Source organism: Castor canadensis, chromosome 2 (genome assembly GCF_047511655.1).
Source record: "Castor canadensis chromosome 2, mCasCan1.hap1v2, whole genome shotgun sequence".
In the NCBI taxonomy this organism is placed as follows: domain Eukaryota; kingdom Metazoa; phylum Chordata; class Mammalia; order Rodentia; family Castoridae; genus Castor; species Castor canadensis.
In genome coordinates this window covers 145,100,711-145,121,293 of record NC_133387.1, presented here as the reverse complement: position 1 = coordinate 145,121,293, position 20,583 = coordinate 145,100,711, and the positions used below count along the sequence as shown (strand labels likewise).

Genomic DNA, 20,583 nt, shown 5'->3' with positions numbered 1-20,583 from the left:
TCCCTTTTCCCCTGCTTTATAAAATCCAGCTGAAGCATTGCTGACAGTTATTTTAATAAAAAACTGATTTGGTTGTGCTTATTCTCTGCTTGAAAAATTTAGCTTGTTAACACATAGACTTCATTTTGCTTGGAATGGGAGCACTTCCATTCTCTCTTGGTTTCTTCTTTTCTTCAGCCTTTTTAAACCTCACTGTTCATTGAAAATATAGGACTTTACTGTTTCTATTTGTTCCCCATTCACCATTGTGATAACACTGGGTTCTCTTTCCTCTTCAATTCTGCCAGCTCAAACCCTGTATTTGCTTCTAGACTCAACTGTCTTCCTCATTCCAACAACATGATTTTCCATATTGTAGCTCAGGGACAGCTCCTTGTCTTAAGAAGTTTGTAATTGTTCAGTAGGTATACAGTCATATCATGTCCTATATGGTAAATCTGTGTATGGATGGATTGTGTCCCTTTCATCTGGAGGTCAGTAAGCCACTTTTCATACTTGTGTCACATATAGAACTCCTATAGAATGTTAAAAAAACAAAATGTGTCCCACAAGTCAATATGTTCTTGTATTTGTAGACCTGAAAAATGTCTGAAAATTCCAGTGACAGTGATTCATCTTGTGGTTGGACTGTCATCAATCATGAGGTATGCTATTTACTACTTTTTATGGAGGCTGTTTGTAATCTCAGTGTTAGCAATCATGTAAACAGTTATTTGTAGACCAGCATTTTATATTTAAGCCAGATGTTCATTGTAGCTTGCACATTTTCCCATACATATTAAACTTCACTGCTAAAACTCTTCCTGGGTCAGAACCTTTTACGTTACTGCATATAGCTTTCCTTAGCTTTGAGACTTTAGGGAAGTATTTATTAAAGTTTATTACTGATTAGACCTTTGCTCTATCTACATTCTCATGTAATGTTTAAAAATCCACTGTGGTATAGATTATTTTCATTCTCTGTTTTTTTTGGGGGGTGATATGGTAGAAGAGTCTCACTGTGTAGGCCTGGCTGGTCTCCAGTTTGTAATCCTCCTGCCTCAGTCTCCTGAGTGCTGGGAATTCAGGTATGTACCACCATGCTTGGCCTTCATTCTCATTTTATAGTTGAGAAAACTAAAACTTAGAAAAGTTAAATAATTTTACTGATTATGTAATTAGAAATACCAAGCCTGGTTTTGAACAGACCAGAAACAAAATGGAAAACTTGATAGGAAAAGAACTATGGCTAGAACTCTATCACAAAACAAGTTTTATAGTAGAAAATGATACACATGCAATGACTGTATGTAAGTAGAACATAATAAATAGATTATTTTCTCATACCGATTTTTTTCTCACTATAGAAAAAAAAATGAGGATATTGATGAACAGAAACAGCAAAATCAAAATCAGCTTACTGTTCAAAGTTCTGATAGATTTATATATAGTTTTTCCATTTGATCTTTTTTGCTTTTTGTAAGTTTTAGCTAGGATTTATTTTAGTATAGCAGGATAAAGTAGGGATAAATGAGGGAAAGGGAGCGACATTTGCTGCTCACCACACAGTTCAAAATGGCAGTAAGATATCTCCTCCATTTGTTTTTAGGATTTTGAAAGACTCACTTGTTTTCTTTCATTAATAAAAAAAGTAATCATATTTTCAAGGAATTATTTTGGTAATTCAGGCTTAGACAAATTTATTGATCATTTCTTCTACGAAACAACATTAACAAAGAAAGATTGCTTTTTCTGTTTTACAGTTTGAAAAGTTCATTGTAACTGTACTAGTATGGATTGAGGTAATCCTTTTTTTTTTGAGACAGAGTTATGTTTTTAGCCCAGGCTAGCTTTGAACCCAAGTGCTGGTATTACAGTAGTTTGTCTGACCCTCTTTTATTTTTTTTTACTTTTGTGGTATTGGGGGTTGAACTCAGGGCTTCACACTTGCTAAGCAGGCTCTCTACTCCTTGAGCCATACCTCCAGCCTTTTTTGCATTGGTTACTTTTGAGATAAAGTCTTGTTTTATGCCCAGGTAGCCCTGGACCTCAATCCTCCTATTTATGCTTCCCTGTGTAGTTAGGTGCCATGGTGCCCTGTCATTGGTTGAGATAGGGTCTTGTGAAATTTTTTTGCTGGGGTTGCTCTCAAACTGCAGTTCTCCTGATGACTTCCTCCCAAGTAGCAAGGTTTACAGGTTTGAGCCACCCTGCCTGCCCTTTTAAAAAATCATGTGACTTTTCTATTTTTAACCTGTTTATACATAGGTTAGATCAGCTTTTATAAGCAACATCTGTCCTTCAAGGACAATTAACAGTAAAGGAGCAAGGCAGCAGTAGGAATCTTAGTTGTGAGTCTGTAGGGTAGAACAAAACAGCAAACCTGTCTGGCACTTAGCCACTTGTGTCAGACATCATTTCACAGTAAATTATGTCTGTACATTTTTGGGAAGGTTGGGACTTGAGACAGGGTCTTGCTAGTTAGTCCAGGCTGATCTCTCAACTCTTAGATCATCCTGCTGCAGCTTCTTGAGTGCTGGGATTATAGGCGTGCACCACTATGCCTGGGTTTCATGTTTATGCTTTCATTTCTCTTCTGTATCTATTTACCAAGTTCTACTCTTTTTTGCTGTCTCTTAAATGTGTTTATTTTTCCTTTCCATTGTCATTGTTCTGCTTTAGTCCAGAACTGGTCTCCCCAGTAATCCTCAAGCCAATTCTGACATTGCCTTTGCCTCTACCATTTTCCTGCCACTATAGGCAATCTTTTGAAGTCTTACATTTAGAACTCTCTTTTGGACTCAACTTGAAGGCTGTTCTTTGAATTTTTGCTGTATTGAGTTATGCAATATTTCAGGAGAACTTAACCCTTTCAGATTTATGAATTGGTAGAAAAATATGCCTTGGTGCTATGTAGGTGAACCAGAATCAACTTACGGTTAACTTTGTTTAACTTATTAGACATGAGGGAAAAAAACTCAGAGTTCTCTGTTTTATTAATTAAAGACAGTCTGACATCAAACTAGAAAAGATAACTTCAGAATAAAAAATAGTCTAGATAGGTGTATGGAGTGGGCCTGTAATCTCACCTACTTGGATTTACATTGCCATAAGCAGTAGTTATTTGCATGTGGCTGTTTCTTTGAGTAAGTTGCGAATTTCAGTTTTGAATTTGAATCTTTTATGCCACACAACACCTAGCAAAGTGCCTTGTCTAGTGTATTTCCATAAATGTTAAATAGAAGTTAATTAATAAAAATAGGTAAGTATAGATACTCCTGAGATTGAAAATGATTTTTATGAGATTCAGATATATTGCTTGGGCTCATAAAATAGCGTAAGCATTCTACTTTTGGGCTCATTTGCCATAGACTTAAACTTTGTGAGTCTGTTCTGGAGTTTCCCTGTTCAAGTCTTTTATGGACTGAGTTCAACAAAGCTAGTTGGAACAGATGTGTTCCCTTTGGGTATGGCAGTGTTTGGGATTTTGAATAATGAAACCATCTGCATGTAATCAAATCCAGCTTTGAGTGAAAATAGGCAACTGAATGATTTTCCTTTTTCTCTAGGGATCTGATGTAGAGATGGTGAATTCTGTCACAGCCAGTGACAGCTGTGAGCTCACCCCAGAATACTCATCTTTAGGGCAAGAGGAATTACACGTACTGCAGATAGAGCAGGGAGGTAAGTTGTTAAATTCTCACTACTGTAAAAGTAGGATATGAGCGTGACATTGTGAGTCTTGGTGGTGTTCTCTCGTTAGCCTTTCTGGCTTATCGTAGTGATCAGGTCATGAAGAACTAAACTTGAGTGTGGACTAGGTGAAACTTTGAAGGCTTGCAGAACCCAGTGCTTCTAATCTGCCTCAGGGACTTATTTGCAGCTGTACTACGTTTGGGCCTCTAGATACTCTTTGATACTACAGATGTAACTGGTGACTACACAGCCTTACATGGTTTGAGATACAATAAATGTAAAGTGTGGCACTTTATAATTACTTGCCATTATTAATGTTATGGTCAGTAATGTATAAAAGTACAACTCATGCAAGTCGCTAGGCACTTCTGCAGTGAATATGCTGTAGAAGGTTAGAGTTAGAGTATGGTAAGGTGGTACTTCACCATCTCTTTTCTACATCTGTGTGGTGCATACTTCCTGTGGATTTGAAGCCCACACTATGTATATAGAAAACACGATTCCCAAATAATTACTATCTATATGAGCTCATCTTTGTATTTCAATTACTTCCTAAACTTTAGAAAATTGCATTAAGACTCAAAGTAAATGGAACATTTTCACTTCAGGTGAATAAAATAGATGTGTCTAGATCAGAAATAGATGAGATTGTACTTGTTGCTTCTTTTCTTTTTTCTATTTTGAGGCAGGGTTTCCTCATTCAGCCCAGGCTGGCCTAGAACTCAGGAACTCATGAAGTTCTTGCCTGAGCCTCCCAGATCTGGGACTACGAGTCCCACCCTCGCATGTTGATTGTGATTCTCATTTGAGCAGTGATTCTCATTTTTTGTGGGTCGGATTCCTTTGAGAGTCTGAAAGCTATGAGTAGCCTCTTTTAAAAAATGCATCTAGTCACACGTCAAAAAAATTCTGTACTTATAGTCCTTGGCTTCCATACTTAGTAATCCTTGGACCCAAATACATCTCTCTCTCTCTCTCTCTCTCAAGGTTTTGTGGGTCTGTATAACACAAAAGTAATGCTTGTTTTTCTTATTCTTTGGGGAAGTTAGACTACATTTAGAAAATTGTGCTTATGATAGGAAAAAGATAAGCCAAGAAAATATAAAATTACTGTTATACTTTTATCTGGAAATAATTGCTATTGATGATTAGTGTATGTTCTTGTATAAATTTATATTTGTTATATTTTTATATTTTAGCTTATATTAACACTTCATGCTCTCCTCTTTGCTGGGAATTGAACCCAGGGCCTTGTAAATGCTAGGCAAGTACTCTACCACTGAGCTACCTCCCCAGCTCTACTTTATACTCTTTTTCATTAAGAATATATTGTGATCCAGGCACCAGTGGCTCATGCCTATAATCCTAACTACTCAGAAGTGGAGATCAGGAGGATCTTGGTGGTTTGAAGCCAGCCCTGGGCAAATAGTTTTGGAGACCCTATTTTGAAAATACCTAGCACAAAAAACAGGACTCATGGAGTGACTCAAGTGGTAGAGTACCTGCCTAGGAAGTGTAAGGCCCTGAGTTCAAACTCCCCAGTACCACAAAAAAAGGAAAAAAAAGTACGTATTGTAAGCCAGGCGCAGTGCTGCACACCTGTCATCCCAGTATTTAAGAGACTGAGACAGGAGGATCGTGAATTCCAGACCAGCCTGGGCTGTACAGTGAGGCTCTGTCACCTTTCCCTCTCTCCTTCTCCCCCATCCCCGCCGAAAAAAAAAAAGGTGAACTGAATCTTTTACATTTGTAGGTTTTTTTGTTTTTTTGTTTTTTTTAGGAGAGTTATCTTCTGTAGTGTTATCATTTTTTATGTTCTTTTCAGTCCTCGCTTTAATAGCTTATTATTTATAGTGATTCTTTCATTTTGTGTGTATGTGTGTGTATATATATATATATATATATATATATATATATATATATGTATATAAATAACGGACTGGGGTTTGAACTCAGGATCTCAAGCTTGCGAAGTAGGTGCTCTACCATTTGAGCCACACCTCCAGTCTGGTGAATCATTCAAAATTTAAAGACATAGCTTTGATTCTTAAGTACCAGCTATTGATAGCCAATTGAATAGTGATATTTAGGAATTGTTTTTTATATTGTCAACCTCTTTACTGTCTAGGGAATAGGTATAAAATTTAGCATTTATTTGTTCATCATGTACACAATATATGCAGTACAGCAGAGTTAAATGAAGTGCACACAACACACAGGGTAATGGATAAGCTGACATTTTCAAGCACACACTAACAAATATTTTTTGCTCTTTAGGAATGTTGAGTGATCTTTTAAGAAGTTAGCAAATGTGCTACCAGGTATCTAAGAATAGATTTTCCATATTAATAGGCTTTCAGAAACACCATTGGTTAAATAATTTTAGTATTGCAAAGCAGAGATTTTATCTGGTCAAATTAGCTTTCATCTCAGCTCTTAATAAGTCCTAAATGAGTTCAATTCAATAAATTGTTCTCTCACAGTTACAGATAATTCAGATTTGTTAGCAAGAATAGCATATTGGGAGTAGATTTTTATTTACCCTGACACTTTGTAAGTCAACAGAGTGTTTTAAAGAAAGAAATAATTCTGCTGATCTTTGCTTTATATCAGAAAGCAGCCAAGATGGCATATTATCAGTTGAAGAAACTCCTTATCCAGCTTTGGAAGAAACCAAGTCAGCAATTGAGGTAAACTTCCATACTTTACTCTGCAGCTGTAGAGATGACAGTACTATAGAAAACACTCTTTGAAGCCTCTATTTCTAGTTATACATTCTAGTTGTATATGAATTATAAGCAAATTTAGCAGAAAAATTGATCCATTTTAAGATTAAACCATAAGATTAGTTGATATTGGTGATCAAACCAGGGCTAAGCATGCTTTCTACCACTGGGCTACATCTTAGTCCAGTCTTCTGATTCAGAAAAATAATGTATTAGTATTTCATTGAGGGTTTGTTCTTTTAACCTATAATACAATTTTCTTTGGAAATAGGTTTCATTCTTGAATTATATTGAAAATTACACTAAGTTCATCTCTAAAATAAAGGTTAATTTTTAAGTTTGATAACCAACTGAATATTTTCCTTTGGAAATTTTATTTTAATTTTTTTCTTATTTTGTTGAGTTTTACTGACTTTTAAATAAAGCTAGATATAGCAAGGTGGTCTTATCTTAGTCCATTTGTGGTGGTATAACAAAATACTTGAGACTGGGTGGCTTATAAAGAATGAGAATTTATTTCTCATAGTTCTAGAGGTTGGAAAGTCTAAGATGAAGGCGCTAGCAAGTTTGGTGTGAAATGAAAACTACTCTCTGCTTCCAAGATGGTGTCCTGGTGCTACATCTTCCAGAAGGGACAAACAACTTTCTGAGATGGCAGAAGGAAAGGAAGGCAAGAAAAGGCCTGTTTTATAAAGGTCTTAATTGTAGCCATGAGGGAACAGCCCTCGTGACCTAATCAACTAAAGGTCTTACCTCTTAATACAGACGTCTCCCTATCCATGGTGTTGCTTTCCTCCTTTTTAGTTACCCGTGGTCAACTGTAGTTGTCTTGACTCCTCCAAGAGAGATACCACATCCATATAACTTACTACAGTACATTGTTAGAACTGTATATTGTTATTGAGTATTGTTAATTCTTACCATGCCTAATTCATAAATTAAACTTGATCAAAGGTATGTATTAGTATATATAGGGGAAAATAGTATATGTAGGGTTTGGTATTATCCGTGGTTTCCAGCATCCATTATGGGTCTTAGAATGTATCACCTACAGGGCACCTACCCTATTATCCCATTGGTGATTCATTTCCAACATACAGACAATAGTTCATGGCATAGTTGTTGAACCAGAAAAAAGTTAAATCAGTCTTTTCCAGGTTCCCTAAATGCAGAATTATGCTCAAATAAACCCATGGAACTGGTGAAAAATATGAGTTCTTTCTTTTCTGTAGTTACTGGGGAACAGAAATGGTTTGTACTTTCTTTTTTTGGAGGTAGTGGGGTTTGAATCCAGGGCCTCACACTTGTTAGACAAGAGGTCTACCACTTGAGCCACTCCCCAGCTCTGGGGAACAGAAATGGTCTTTTCAGCTTTCGCAGTCCAGTAAGAGAAAGCAGTGGCCCCATCTAATTGTGGGAAAGTTGTCAAGGGGTTTGATGATGTTTTCACGCTTAAAAAGAAAAGATGAGCCTGCTTTTGCATAATCCTTTACTACTGGGAGGTAGCACAGTGATAGAGCTCTTGCTAGCATGCATGTAGCCCTGGGTTTGGTCTCTAGCACTGAAAAGAGAGGGTTGGGGGTAGGGAGAAATTTTTTTTGTGTGTGTGGTACGGAGGCTTGAATTTTGGGCCTCAGGCTTGTTAGGCAGGTGCTGTATAACTTGAGCCATTCCTTCAGTCCAAAATTGTATCTTTTATTTTAGATTACCGTAGTATATTTTATTTCAGATACCATAGTACTTGGTACCATGCATTTTGAACTGTACAGAAAGTATACTCTTATATAATTATTGAATTTAATGTCTGTAAAATTATGACTCATTCAGGCAAAGGAAGCAAAATCACCTGAAGATAATGTCTATTTTGGAACTGCTAGTGATGATTCTGATATTGTTACCCTTGAGCCACCTAAGTTAGAAGAAATTGGAAGTCAAGAAGTTGTTCTTGTTAAAGAAGCACACAGCTCAGATGGCTTTAATATGGGCTCTTCCTCCAGCAGCCAGTACACATTCTGTCAGCCAGAAACTGGTAAGACTGCAAAGATAATACATTGACAAGAGACCTGCTGACTTCTGTGACCACAGCTTTCTAACCCTAGTATTCAACTTTAGAATATGTTTCAGTAAAACTCAAGATTTTTTTTTTTGTGCTGTTGGGGCTTGAATTCAGGGCCTACACCTTGAGCCTGTCTACTGGCCCTTTTTTTTTTTTTTTTTCCCAAAATAGGGTCTCTTGCTGGGGCTGGCTTCAAACCTTGATCCTCCTCATCTCTGCCTCCTTAGTAACTAGAATTATAGGTGTGAGACACCAGTGCCACAAGAAATTTGTTTTGTAAAATCTACTGGGTGGGTTCTCTGCCCCCCACCACCCCGAATAAGAGAGTTGTTCCTGTTGTTGGAATTAATAGTCTCTGGTGCTAAAGACAGACACACCAGAAACAGAAAATCTTGACAAGGCAATTTACTTTGATCAAAGGGTGCACGCATGTGCTCACTCTAGCTAGGCAAACATGCAAGCACAAAATGGCTGCCGTGGCTCCTCCTACCTCTGACGCAGTTGTACCTGCCCCTAACTCAGGATTTGTCCAGGTCAAAGGTTCACAATCCCTCTTGATTGGCTAAAAGGCTTGGGGGATGGGTTACAGCTTGGCGGACAATGGAGTTGAAAAGGAATCCAGAGGAGGAAACAGGGACCTTTTAAATATGCAAGTCACCTAAGATGGCACCCTGAGGAATTTTTAAGTAATGTAAGAGAGTAACAAATACTTTGATAGAAAAGATCATTTTTCTTTCAATTTTCCCCTTCTTTTTAATTTAAATTCTTTTCTTCAAACTCATTTAGAAGCTGTTGGCTCTAGTGTTCCTGCATTTCTAATAGAAACAAGTGATTTTAGTATGGCGTGGGTGATTGTTTGGTGAGGGCTGTCTCATTTAACTGCTGTATTTGTCCTCGGACACAAGGAATTATGCAGCATCCTACTAAAATTAAAACTTCAGTCACTATGATCAAGGAGGTTAAGATCGAGGTCATCCAGGCCTTTCATCTTCCAAACCATTTTTCCATTAAATCAGTGAAGGGGTCATTTATACCTGAATTTTCAGCTAGCTCGTTAGATAGGGTAGTTAATCCTTAGTAATAGTTCCATCAGGGTCTGTATTATTTCGTATATAAGTGCAACACGAAACTCTATAATCATTACACAAATTGCTCCCTTTTCGGCCAACATCATGTCTGATGCTAGTCTGTTCTCCCAACCCATCTGGCTAGTTGGTCCCAATTGCTCTCCTATTCCTTTGATAGCATCCCTGGTATAGTTAACAAACCTTTATTGGTTATAATAAATATAATTAATCCAACTGACATTTTTATTTGTAGTGGATCACCAAAAGAGTACTGATTCAAACCCTGCTGCAATTTGGTTTCTGGCTTTGAATTGTTGGCACTCCCTTAGGAATTCCAATGGTATCAATGTAAACATGGGGATCAAAGGAGCCTCTGCAGGTGGCTACAGTGTCTATGTCTCTCCTTTTTCTAGATGTGGCATGGGCTGTGGACAAAATGCTAGGATGAAAGGGATTGCCAACTGCACCAAAGCACAGGTGACTGCCCAGTTACCTGGGAGAGTCTCAAGTAAAGGTCCTCCGCAGTACCACCAGACATTGGTTCTGCCCACCAAGAGTGTGGACTGGTTTATGAGGCTGTTGAAGGACTGGCTTTCACTGCATCCTGTCAGATTTCCCACATTTGTCATTCGTCCCCCTTGTCTGGTGAGACATGAGGTATAGTTGATGTCTAGAGTAGATGGCCTAACAGTCTTTGGGGGCTGACCCACAGGACCTCTGACCTCTGGTAGTGATAGTGTCTGGCAGGATTTGTTGCCCCAAACCTTGGCATCCTGAAACAAACCAACATGCAGTACATTCCTTCTGGGTCCAAGGACCATCCTAATGAAAACGGGACAACCTGAGACTCTGGTCTCCTAGTAGTATAAACATCACAATCGCTCTTATTTAATGTGCAGACACAATATTTTATCCATTCTATCCAAGCATTTGTATCCCTGTACCCGATTTCAATAGCCAGTTTGTCTTAGATCCTTGACTTCTACTGTGGTTTGCCTGAGTTCTATTGTTGAACAACTGTGGTGAGTTTTGGGTTTATAGGCATATGCCACCTCACCGGATTTACACAATTCTGTTTTTTTGTGTGTGTGTGTGGGACTGGGGTTTGAATTCAGGGCTTTCCAGTTGGCTAGGCAGGTACTTTACCACTTGAGCCACACTACCAACCCATTTTTGTGTTGGGTATTTGCAAGATGTGGTCTCACAAACTATTTGAACTGTCTGCCCTGGCTGGCTTCAAACTGCGATCCTCCTGGTTTCTGCCTCCTGAGTAGTCCACAACTCTTAAGCTCAGATTTAGGAGTATATAAAGGTGATATAAAATGTTTGGACGTAAAGTTCCTACAGAATATCATGACACAGATCTGTAACTAATCCTTACGGTTATAACTTAACGGAAGATTATGGATGAAACAACCAAGGAGACTAAGGCAGGAAAATTGCAAGTTCAAGGCTAGCCTAAGCCACAAAGAGAGACGCCCCATCTCAAAAAACTAAAGTCATAAAGTAATAAAATGAAAGAACAAAAAGTAGTTTTTGGGGACACTGCTTTATGACAGCTTCTTGAATTCTGTTTTATACTTGGTAGGCACATAATATTTGTTAAATAACTAATAACTGAGTGGATCTCAAAGACTTCAATAAGAATTTCCTTTCACTTTTTCTGTAATATAAAACTTACACTATTATAAGCAAACTTATTAGCATTCTCCTGCTATTAGATATAATACTTCAATCTTCCACTATTAATGATCTAAAAAATTAGCTGGAATTTAGCTCCATCTGGAGAATTATGGATTTATAGCCCATTTTTAAAATATTTACATTTGGCATCCAGAATTAGACAATGGAATTTCTGTTATTCCAGGTAAAGGCAATAAAATGTCAAGTATAGTTTCTTGGCTACCTCATTTTTTTGCTTTTCAGTTTCTTGGCTATCTCATTTGATGATGAGTTATTTTTAGAGTATCTGGAGAACTTGACAACATTTTATTCAATTTTTTTTTTTTTCTTTTGGGACGTTGGTTTTAACCCAGGGCTCTGTGCTTGCAAAGCTGTAGCTCTATGGCTGGAGCCACACCTTCAGTTCATTTTGCTGGTTATTTTGGAGATGGGAATCTTGTGAAATACTTGCTTCGGCAGACCTCAAAGTGAAATCCTCCTGATCAGCCTCCCAAGGAGATAGGATTGCAGGCGTGAACCACTGGTGCCCAGCTCTTCAGCTATTAAATACTCATGTGATACTGCTAGTGGTTAGAGGGCATCTGGACTGACAAGAAAAAGAATTCTGTACATGTGGACATGTTCAGTACAGATGAAATTTTTTTCCCCGAATATTTTTATCCATAGATACAGAGTGCTGACTACATACATAATTTCAAAGGGTTAATATAATGGACTTTAGAGTACCACAGGTAATCAGACTTAAATTTAAAAAAATAATTTTTTTCACTATGTAGTCCAGGCTGGCCCGGAATCACTGGGAATACAGGCATATGCCACCATGCTTGGCTACTCAAATTTTAGTATTTTTTGAACTTTAGGATGCCTGCTATATTGAAATAGTTTCTCCCCACCCGTCTTATTTTATCCCTCTGGTTTAACTTAAGAATACACATAGGCTAAAATAATCAAAGCAAGCTGGGAATAGTGGTGCATGTTTGTAATCCCAGCTCTCAGAAGGCTGAGGTAGGAAGGTCACAAGTTGAGGTCAGCCTGGCCTATATGGTGCAACCCTGTCTGAAAAATAATAACAATAAATAGTCAGAATCAGCAGTATGGCAGAAGGGGTCAAAGTTACATAGAGAACGTGAAAGAGGCTATACACTTAAATTTTTTTTTTTTTTTTTTTTTTTGCAGTACTGGGGCTTTAACTAAGGGCCTTCACTTTGAGCCACTCCACCAGCCCAATTTTTTGTGATAGGGTTTTTTGAGATAGGATCTTGTAAACTGTTTGCCTTGCTGGCTTTGAACTGTGATCCTCCTGCTTTCTGCCTCCTGAGTAGCTAGGATTATAGACGTGAGCCACTAGTGCCCAGCTATACACTTAAATTTTTTCAGGAATTTGGACACTGCTAAGTCTATTTTCCTTTTTTTTTTTTTCTTTTGGTGAGATTGGGGTTTGAACTCAGGACTTGGCACTTGCAAAAGCAGGTACTCTACTGCTGTAGTCCATTTTGCTCTGGTTATTTTGGAGATGGGAGTCTCTTGAACTTACTTGCCCATGCTGGCCTTGAACCATGATCCTCCTAATCTCAGGATTACAGGTGAGAGCCATTGGTGCCAGGCTAAGCCTGTCTTCAAATATTTATTTTCTTTCTGAAAGACTTGAGAATTTATTTATTTATTGACAGTACTGGGATTTGAACTCAGTGTCTCACACTTGCTAGGCAAATGCTTTGCCTCTTGAGCCACTCCACCAGCCCAAGACTTGAAGTTTTCAGCCTTAGTTAACAGGAATATTTTAAGTGCATTTTTACCTGTTGTTAGTCTTCCCAACACAATTGTTCCAATACACAAAATGTTAAGAACAAAAGATAAAACATTTGGATCTGTGCTGAAAATGCTTTATAAGCTATGGACTGTTCAGCTACATGATACGGTATAAGAAATGCATCATTAGGTGATTCCATCATTGTATGTTCATCATAGAGTGCACACATGCAACGTAAGAGTGCTATTCAGTAGACAGTGCAGTTGCATAGAACCTCTGTCATCAGTGATCATTGTTGACTGAGATGTAGTGCAACTATATATTGTCAGTTGCCAAGAGTTTCTGTTCTTTTTTCCTTACCTTTGGCTCTCCCTCTCCCTTGGTTTGTTAATTCATGTACCCATTGCTTTTTTTTTTTTTTTTCATTCCTTTTCTTCATCCTTATAGGATTTCAACTTCATGTATTTTTTCTGAATTAGATTGTAACAGTAACATACTTTTTGCTCATTTAAGAATACTGTCTACTTTCATATGAACAACCTCTCCTCCCAAAAAAGCGAAATTAGTTGCTATAGAGACGTTTGTATTGCATATGTTTTTAAAAAGACATGATTATTAGATTTTAATGTAGCACAGATAGTAATGTTAGTAATAAAACAAAATTACTTTTTCCTTTTTATTATTTATAATAAAGCTTTATGCATCTTTTTTCCTGTTTATTCACAAAAGAAAGGTGGTGGGAGAAGCTGTGGAAGATTCCTGAATGCATAAGGGGCTGGGATGACCAGCTGAAACACCATGTTCCTAGCCAACTGGCTTTCCAAGGTGGTGTGACTAAATCTCATCAGCTTCTCAAGAGCTGAATGTGCCTAGTCACATTTACTATTACTGAGTGCTTTCAGGTTCTGTTAGCTGTGCTACTCTAAACAGGTGTTCAAAGTAGATTTTGTATTGTGAAAGCTGGCTAAGCTTATTGCATGCATTTGCATTGCTTGCATCTTGGACTGTGGACAAAATTATGCTTTAAAAGGAGCTTAAGAATTAAAATATTCCTGCCCTTGTATGTATAGGTTAAAAGAGATGGAAGCATTGAAGACATGAGTATATTAATATTGGGTAGGCTAGTTTGTTACAGTATATAATGAAGAGGTGAAAATTTATTTAAGGAAGTTTGACAGATTGTTATATTTGCTTATTGAAATTCTATGTCAGGAAGTCTGACTTCAATACTCCAGCTGTGATCATGAATGGCTTCATATTATGTAATGCTTTGTTTAAGTCTTCCTTTTTTCTCTTTGTCCAAGAAATGTAACCTCACACTTGAGGCGACGGCATCTTGGTTATCTATCAAGATAACCAGATAGACATCATGGGCAAAAGGGTTATAACCAAAGATCTCTCAGGGCATCTGTATCACTAAATGTTAGGCTATTCATTCATCCAGTAGTGACTTTTATCTTTGTGTGTGTTGTCCTGTAAAAGTGAACTAAATCATCAGCTTTCCTGTGGCATGGATATCCTGTCTTCTGATATGTTGTTTTGCTTCTTTGGGGCATGAGTGCTTGTTTTGGAGCTTTGTATTAAATTCAGATTCGTATTTTATCCTTGTTTTTAGTGCTTATCTTACAGGCCTATGGAGGTTATTGAGTGATCTATCTTCTGTATCATTTAGTTTGTTGAAATACGGAGTATTTTAAGAAAATGTGCATTTGGAAAAAACTGAAGTTGATGTTTCCAGGACTTGATGTTTTGTGTGCAACCCCTCCCCCCGCCCAATTTGTTGTTCTTTATTATTTTCATAAAGGAGCAGCACCATACTAGGCCTTAATATCGAAGATAGCTGTTGTGTCACTTCCTCATGCTGACATATTTACTAGAGGGTAAAATTAATAACCTTCTAGTAAGAGTGGCAGTCGAAGGGAAGGGCTCATCTGACTTCTGGAAACCTATAGTAACCTATAGTGCTTTGAATCTTGATCATGGACTGATAGGATTGGAAATCAAAGGAGGGGCCAGATTCATACACCTACAGAAGTTTTTGGGATATGTTACATGTTGCAAGTCACAGAAAGTGCTTGTATACCTTCCTGTATTCCTTAAGCCATGAAGTTTAAATTATGTGTATTTGAAATTGAATGAGATAAAGGATTTTTTTCTTCCAGAAATAGTACTTGTTTATGCCTCTGATAGAGATGGAATTATGGTAATGAACGTTGTTCTATAAATATACAGTATAGGGTATGGCGGCTAACTAAAAATCCAGAAAAGTAAACTCTCAAATCATAGAGTAATATGTGTAACATGTTCTTCTTGTATTACATTAGAGGTCTTTTATTTTTCTGCTTTATGTTGATACATTAAAAACTTCTGTTTTTGTTTGTGTTGCTTCTATTTTGGGCTGTCTCATGTTAAAAGGCATGTAGGGTTGGCATTGATTGTTTTAAATTATATTTACTGGGAAAGCTTTTCTAAACTTTTTAATACCTAAGTACTGACATTTTTCCTTTTAAAATAGTTTTTCCATCCCAGCCTAAGGATGATGAATCAAGTAGTGATGAAACTTGTAATCAGCCCAGTCCTGCCTATAGACGACGCCGTGGTAGGAAGAAGACAGTTTCTACTTCGGAATCCGAGGAACGGGTACTTGCTGAACAAGAAAACGAACCTTCTAAGGAGTTGAGTAAACGCCAGTTCAGTAGTGGTCTCAATAAGTGTGTTATACTTGCTTTGGTGATTGCTATCAGCATGGGATTTGGACATTTCTATGGTAAGTATTTGAAAATGTGTTGTACCTAAACTGATCCATAGTATAGAGCACTTACTAAGGGTGAGGAATCATGGGATTCTGGATTACTTTTTTTTTTTGAGGTACTGGAGTTTGAACACATGGCCTTGAGTTTTCTAGGCAAGAGCTCTACCATTTGAGCCATATCCCCAGCCCAATCATAGAATTCTGCATCACCTTGCAACCTGGTGTGAATCTCAGTTTTCTCATTTGGAGATAGTACTGCTTATCTGACGAGATTTGGCACGTTCATGGTGGTGTAGCTATAGACAGTGCTGCTTATCTCACAAAAGGCAGTAGTTATTAAGAAATGCAAGAGCTAGCAGGGTTCATAGGGGGCTGAGTTCAAAAGAATTGCTCAATTCCAGGCTAGCCTGGGCAAAAGCTTTGCAAGACCACATCTCAGTGGAAAAAGCTGGTTATTGTGGGGTGTACCTTTCATCCCAGCTTTTATGTGAGAAGCCTAAATATGAGGATTATGATCCAGGCCAGACTGACTTAGAGGGAGGCCCTATGTCAAAAATAACCACAGCAAAAAAGGCTGAAGGCATCACTCAAGCAGTGGAATGCCTGCCTAGCAGTGCAAAAGCCCTGAGTTCAAACCTCAATACTGCCAAAAAAAATGTTAAGAGCTGGGCACAGTGGTTTGTACTAGAAATCACATCTACTCAGGAGTTTGAAGGAGGTTTGTTTGCAGGAATTCATAGGTAGACCCTGTGTCAAATTAAAAAAAAAAAGGTCCCTTTTTGGGGGGGATTTTGAACTCAGGGTCTTATGCTTGCTAGGCAGGCATGCTGCTCTACTATCTTGGTTTTTGTTTTCATTTGAAAAAGTCTTGCTATATAGCCAAGATTGGTCCTGAACCCCTCAATCCTCCTCAGCCTCCCAAATAATGCAAATAAGGATTATTAACACTTAAGTGGTTTTGAACTTAGGGTCTTATACTTGCTAGGCAAGCACTCTACCACTTGAGCCACACTTCTAGCACTGCTTTTCTTTCTTAAGTAAAACGATTGGAAGATTAAAAAAATCTGACTCTGGGTATGGAGGTGTACACTTGTAATTACTTAACAGGCTGAGGCAGGAGGATCTCACATTTGAATCTAGTCTGGTTATTTTGCAAGAACTGTCTTGAAAAAAGAAAATTCTGAAGTGCTCACCATGAGGCTGATTTGGTATTACAGAATCTTTAAATCCCAGTGAAAATAGTTATATTTGAAATGTCCCAATAGCTCGTGCTCATTATTTCTACTTTGAGGTTTAATGCAGGTGTCATCATTTTTTGACCTTCATTCTTGCAATTGGTAATTTTTCATCTTGTACTTTAGCCTTACATTTTTGTGTTAATTATGCTTGATAGTGTTTATGTATGTTGATTATTTTATTAATTCAAAGCCTTTAAATAGGAATTTAATTCAAAGCCTTTAAATAGGAATTTTGCCATGTGGTGTTATTTTTCATTTAGGAGTGTCACTGTTGAGTCTTTTATTTAAGGTATATTTTTGTACAAAGACAAGTATTAGAGAACTGAGCATTCAGATTCCTTATATGGACCTTGGGGGAATACACTTTAAAAAGAAATGTCTTAGATCTTAACTCCACAAATCTTGGTAACTCTTACACAAACTATTTTTAGATATTTTTTGTCTGCATAATCTGGACTTTATGTTTTGCTAGTTCTTTCCCACAACGTGTTTGTTATGCAAAGATTGAAGAGTTGCAAGTACCTTATGCTGGTGTGGACAAGATACTATTTAACATAGTTTAATGTTAGAATAAACTTAATGAGGATAATCAGTACTTGTTTAAAGTCAAGTTAGAAAAATGTGTTGTTTCTTGTGTTTAACTTTATATTAAGTATTTAGACTCCTGATAGATTCCCGCTTGAATTTAATACTGAGGAACTATAGCTTGTATCCTCCCTTGATGTTTAGTGTAATAAAATTTTATTTGAAATGCACAGTTAACTTCACTGACTACCTAGACCAAATGTACCAATATATTTTTGAGTGATTTTTTTTTTCCCTCTACAGGTAAACATGAAGGTAACAAAGGAGAAGGCCTTAATCTTTTTTCTTACTAAAAGTAAAGGTCGGATAATGATGTGTACTGTTGATTGTATTAAAATCTTACCAACTGCATGACCTTTGGATATTTTGTGGAAAGTTTAGTTTAGGGCTGGAATATGGCTTAAGTGGCAGAACATCTGCCTAGCAAGCATGAGACCCCAAGTTCAAACCCATTACCACCAAAGAAACCAGAAAGCTTAAAAAAAAAAAAAAATCTTTCAAAAGCAAGAAATTGTTACTTTGTTACACAGGATTTTGTTTACTAATAAAAAAATTTACTTTAGTAATTAAAATTAATAAAATATTTTCCTGTGTTCATATTAGGCTTTTCAAAGTATAAGAAACATGGATAATGAAGTGTATGAAGTAGGTCTATATAGTAATGAGATAGGACTTTGAGCCTGGATACTTGGGTTATTGGTAGTTTATTAAATTCTAGGAACTGCTAGCTCCATCCCTTTGGAGTTGGGGCTCCTGGGGAAGAGTTTTGCCAGGTATTAAAGTAAATGGATGATAAGCATAGGTTGGATGGTTTTTACTTAAATTTATTGTAGAGTGGTTTAGGGTAGGTTTTGAAGTATGAATCCCCCTTTCCCATTAAGGTGCCCCACCTTATAAGAGGAGGGTATATGTGTATCCATAGCTGAGAAGTCTTACCCGGAATGGCAGCAAAATCTGACAGTGGGTTTATGTGCAAGATGAGGTAGTGTTTGTAGACATGACTTTAGGCCAAAGATTGTGCCTTGGGTGGTAACACTCATAGGTACGTAGTTGAAGATGCAGGGGAAAAACCCCAATGATTACTTAGTGAGGTTGAAAAAGGCTACTTGAAAACATCAACCACATGCCATGTAATAGTGTCTCACATTCATCTCACATAGGTTATTTCCCAACAGGCAAAGGAATTGCCTGATTAGCATGATTGAAAATAGAACACTAGAGGTTTTCTGTTACTCTGGGAGTTATAGATAAGAATTATCAATATAATGTATATGTAAAAATTACAGACAGTTATTTTCAACATTTTAAGAAATCTCAGTTTCTTTTGAGTAATTTTAAAACCTAACAGTTGTTTGTAGGTCAACAGAAGTTTTCTTTTTTAGTGTTTAAGATTTATTGCAGAAACTAAGAAAATAATTTTTGTAGCAATTAGAGGAAAAAATAGTAAGCTGTCATCACATTCTTTTGTTTTAAAATTCTGTGGTATATATACATCCTGGTACTCTCACTCAATAGATGAAAGGTTGCACGGTGCATTTTGCCCTATTTTTTGATCTAGTGGGGTTTTTTCTTGTGCATGAAGCATGTAGCAGTATGTGAACAGCATGTCTTGTCAAAATACCGGTTTGATTTTAAGGTGAAAATAAAGGAATCTTCTCTATCTGCTAGAATAAGAGATGGTGGTACTCCAGTACAGATTTAACCATTGCGGAATTTTTTTTTTTGGTGTGGGCTGCTGAATAGTGAACCAAGGGTCTTGCAAAAATGCGAGGCAAGGGTTTACAACTCACCTTCAGTGCCATTGCAGAATTCTTAAAAAAGATTTGGCTTTGGGAATGGGTGGGGGTACTCATAGTTAGCCAGCTATGCTGTACTTTGTAGGCTTGTGCAGTATCCTATAGGTAAATTATTAAGAAAGACCTTTTTAAGGGCTGGCAGAGTGGCTCAAGTGGTAGACCCTGAGTTCAAACCCAGGACCACAAAGAAAAGATATTTTTATTTATCCATATTGAAAAATATCCTGTGGGAAAAAACACCATGGATTGTTAATTTTTCTGTGTAAAGGGCAAGTTTCAAACACATTATATACTTCAAAGATCACCTTAAAACAATAAAGCTGAATTACTGCAATTTATAGTAAGACAAGAACATTTCATAATTTTTGTTTGTTTGTTAGAGTAATATAGGCTAGCTTGTTTATTTTAATCAAAAGGATAGTGAACTGCTTAAATGTTTCTATGTGTGTGCTAAATAAATTAAAACATAAATTAACCTGCTCTTGGCCTGGTTTGTATTACAGTTAACATCCACTATCATTTGATAAATGACACTGTGAGCTTTCACATGCATAGTCTTTGTTTATATATTATAAGAATTTTTTAACAGAAATCAGTTATTTTATCCAGATTAAGTAGTTGCATATAGATTAAATGTTTTATATGTTTTTAATTGTTGGTGATCATAATGTTTATACCTATAATAACAATTTTTCATTTTAGGCACAATTCAGATTCAGAAGCGTCAACAGTTAGTCAAAAAGATACATGAAGATGAATTGAATGATATGAAGGATTATCTTTCTCTGTGTCAACGGGAACAAGAATCCTTTATAGATTCTAAGGTGCGTACCACTAGCAAATACTAAAATTAACTATTACCAGTAGTTGTGTTATTTAGATAGATACAAGTGTAATGATGATGAGTAAATCAGTAATGTTGACAATTGTTTACTGAGTACTTGCTATATCATAGTCACCATCATGGAATGCATCATGTATCTCTTGTTTCTCATGACTACCTGTGAATTAAGCAAATATTAATTTTATTATATAGGTGGAAAAGTGGTTCAGAAAGGTTATACAACTTTGGCAAGGCTAGCAAAGCTTAAATTGATTTTAAGTATCTATCTGGTTTCTTACCCATTTCTTTCCTAGGAAGGGTGAAGGGGTAAAGGAATTGCAGATGATTTAAAAGCAGGGCATAAAAATAAGCTGTAGCTTTTTTTTCCTCCAAAGTCTCCCCACAATTTATATTTGTGTCCTTAACAGGATT

At 36.9% G+C, this 20,583-nt stretch overlaps 2 protein-coding genes across 8 annotated transcripts in view; one reads left to right on the top strand and one right to left on the bottom strand.

The window, feature by feature from the left end:
- Pigb (phosphatidylinositol glycan anchor biosynthesis class B) overlaps positions 1-20,583 on the bottom strand; it is a 61,828-nt gene that overhangs the window by 8,327 nt on the left and 32,918 nt on the right. For 3 of the 4 annotated variants that reach the window (XM_074065992.1, XM_074065996.1, XM_074065994.1), the window contains one exon: positions 15,487-20,329. The exons of the other annotated variant lie outside the window; for it this stretch is intronic. The gene's annotated coding sequence lies outside the window, so the exon portion shown is untranslated. Of the gene's footprint in view, positions 1-15,486; positions 20,330-20,583 lie in introns of those variants that run through there. 4 annotated transcript variants of the gene reach the window in all.
- Positions 1-20,583, top strand: part of Ccpg1 (cell cycle progression 1) — a 47,844-nt gene that overhangs the window by 13,762 nt on the left and 13,499 nt on the right. For 3 of the 4 annotated variants that reach the window (XM_074065990.1, XM_020159692.2, XM_074065989.1), the window contains exons 2-7: positions 576-644; positions 3,549-3,663; positions 6,289-6,365; positions 8,229-8,430; positions 15,473-15,724; positions 20,031-20,152. In XM_074065990.1, the coding sequence (XP_073922091.1) occupies positions 585-644; positions 3,549-3,663; positions 6,289-6,365; positions 8,229-8,430; positions 15,473-15,724; positions 20,031-20,152 (828 nt within the window). In that variant the 5' untranslated portion in view covers positions 576-584. The remainder of the gene's footprint in view (positions 1-575; positions 645-3,548; positions 3,664-6,288; positions 6,366-8,228; positions 8,431-15,472; positions 15,725-20,030; positions 20,153-20,583) is intronic. The other variant, XM_074065991.1, reaches the window with a different exon arrangement.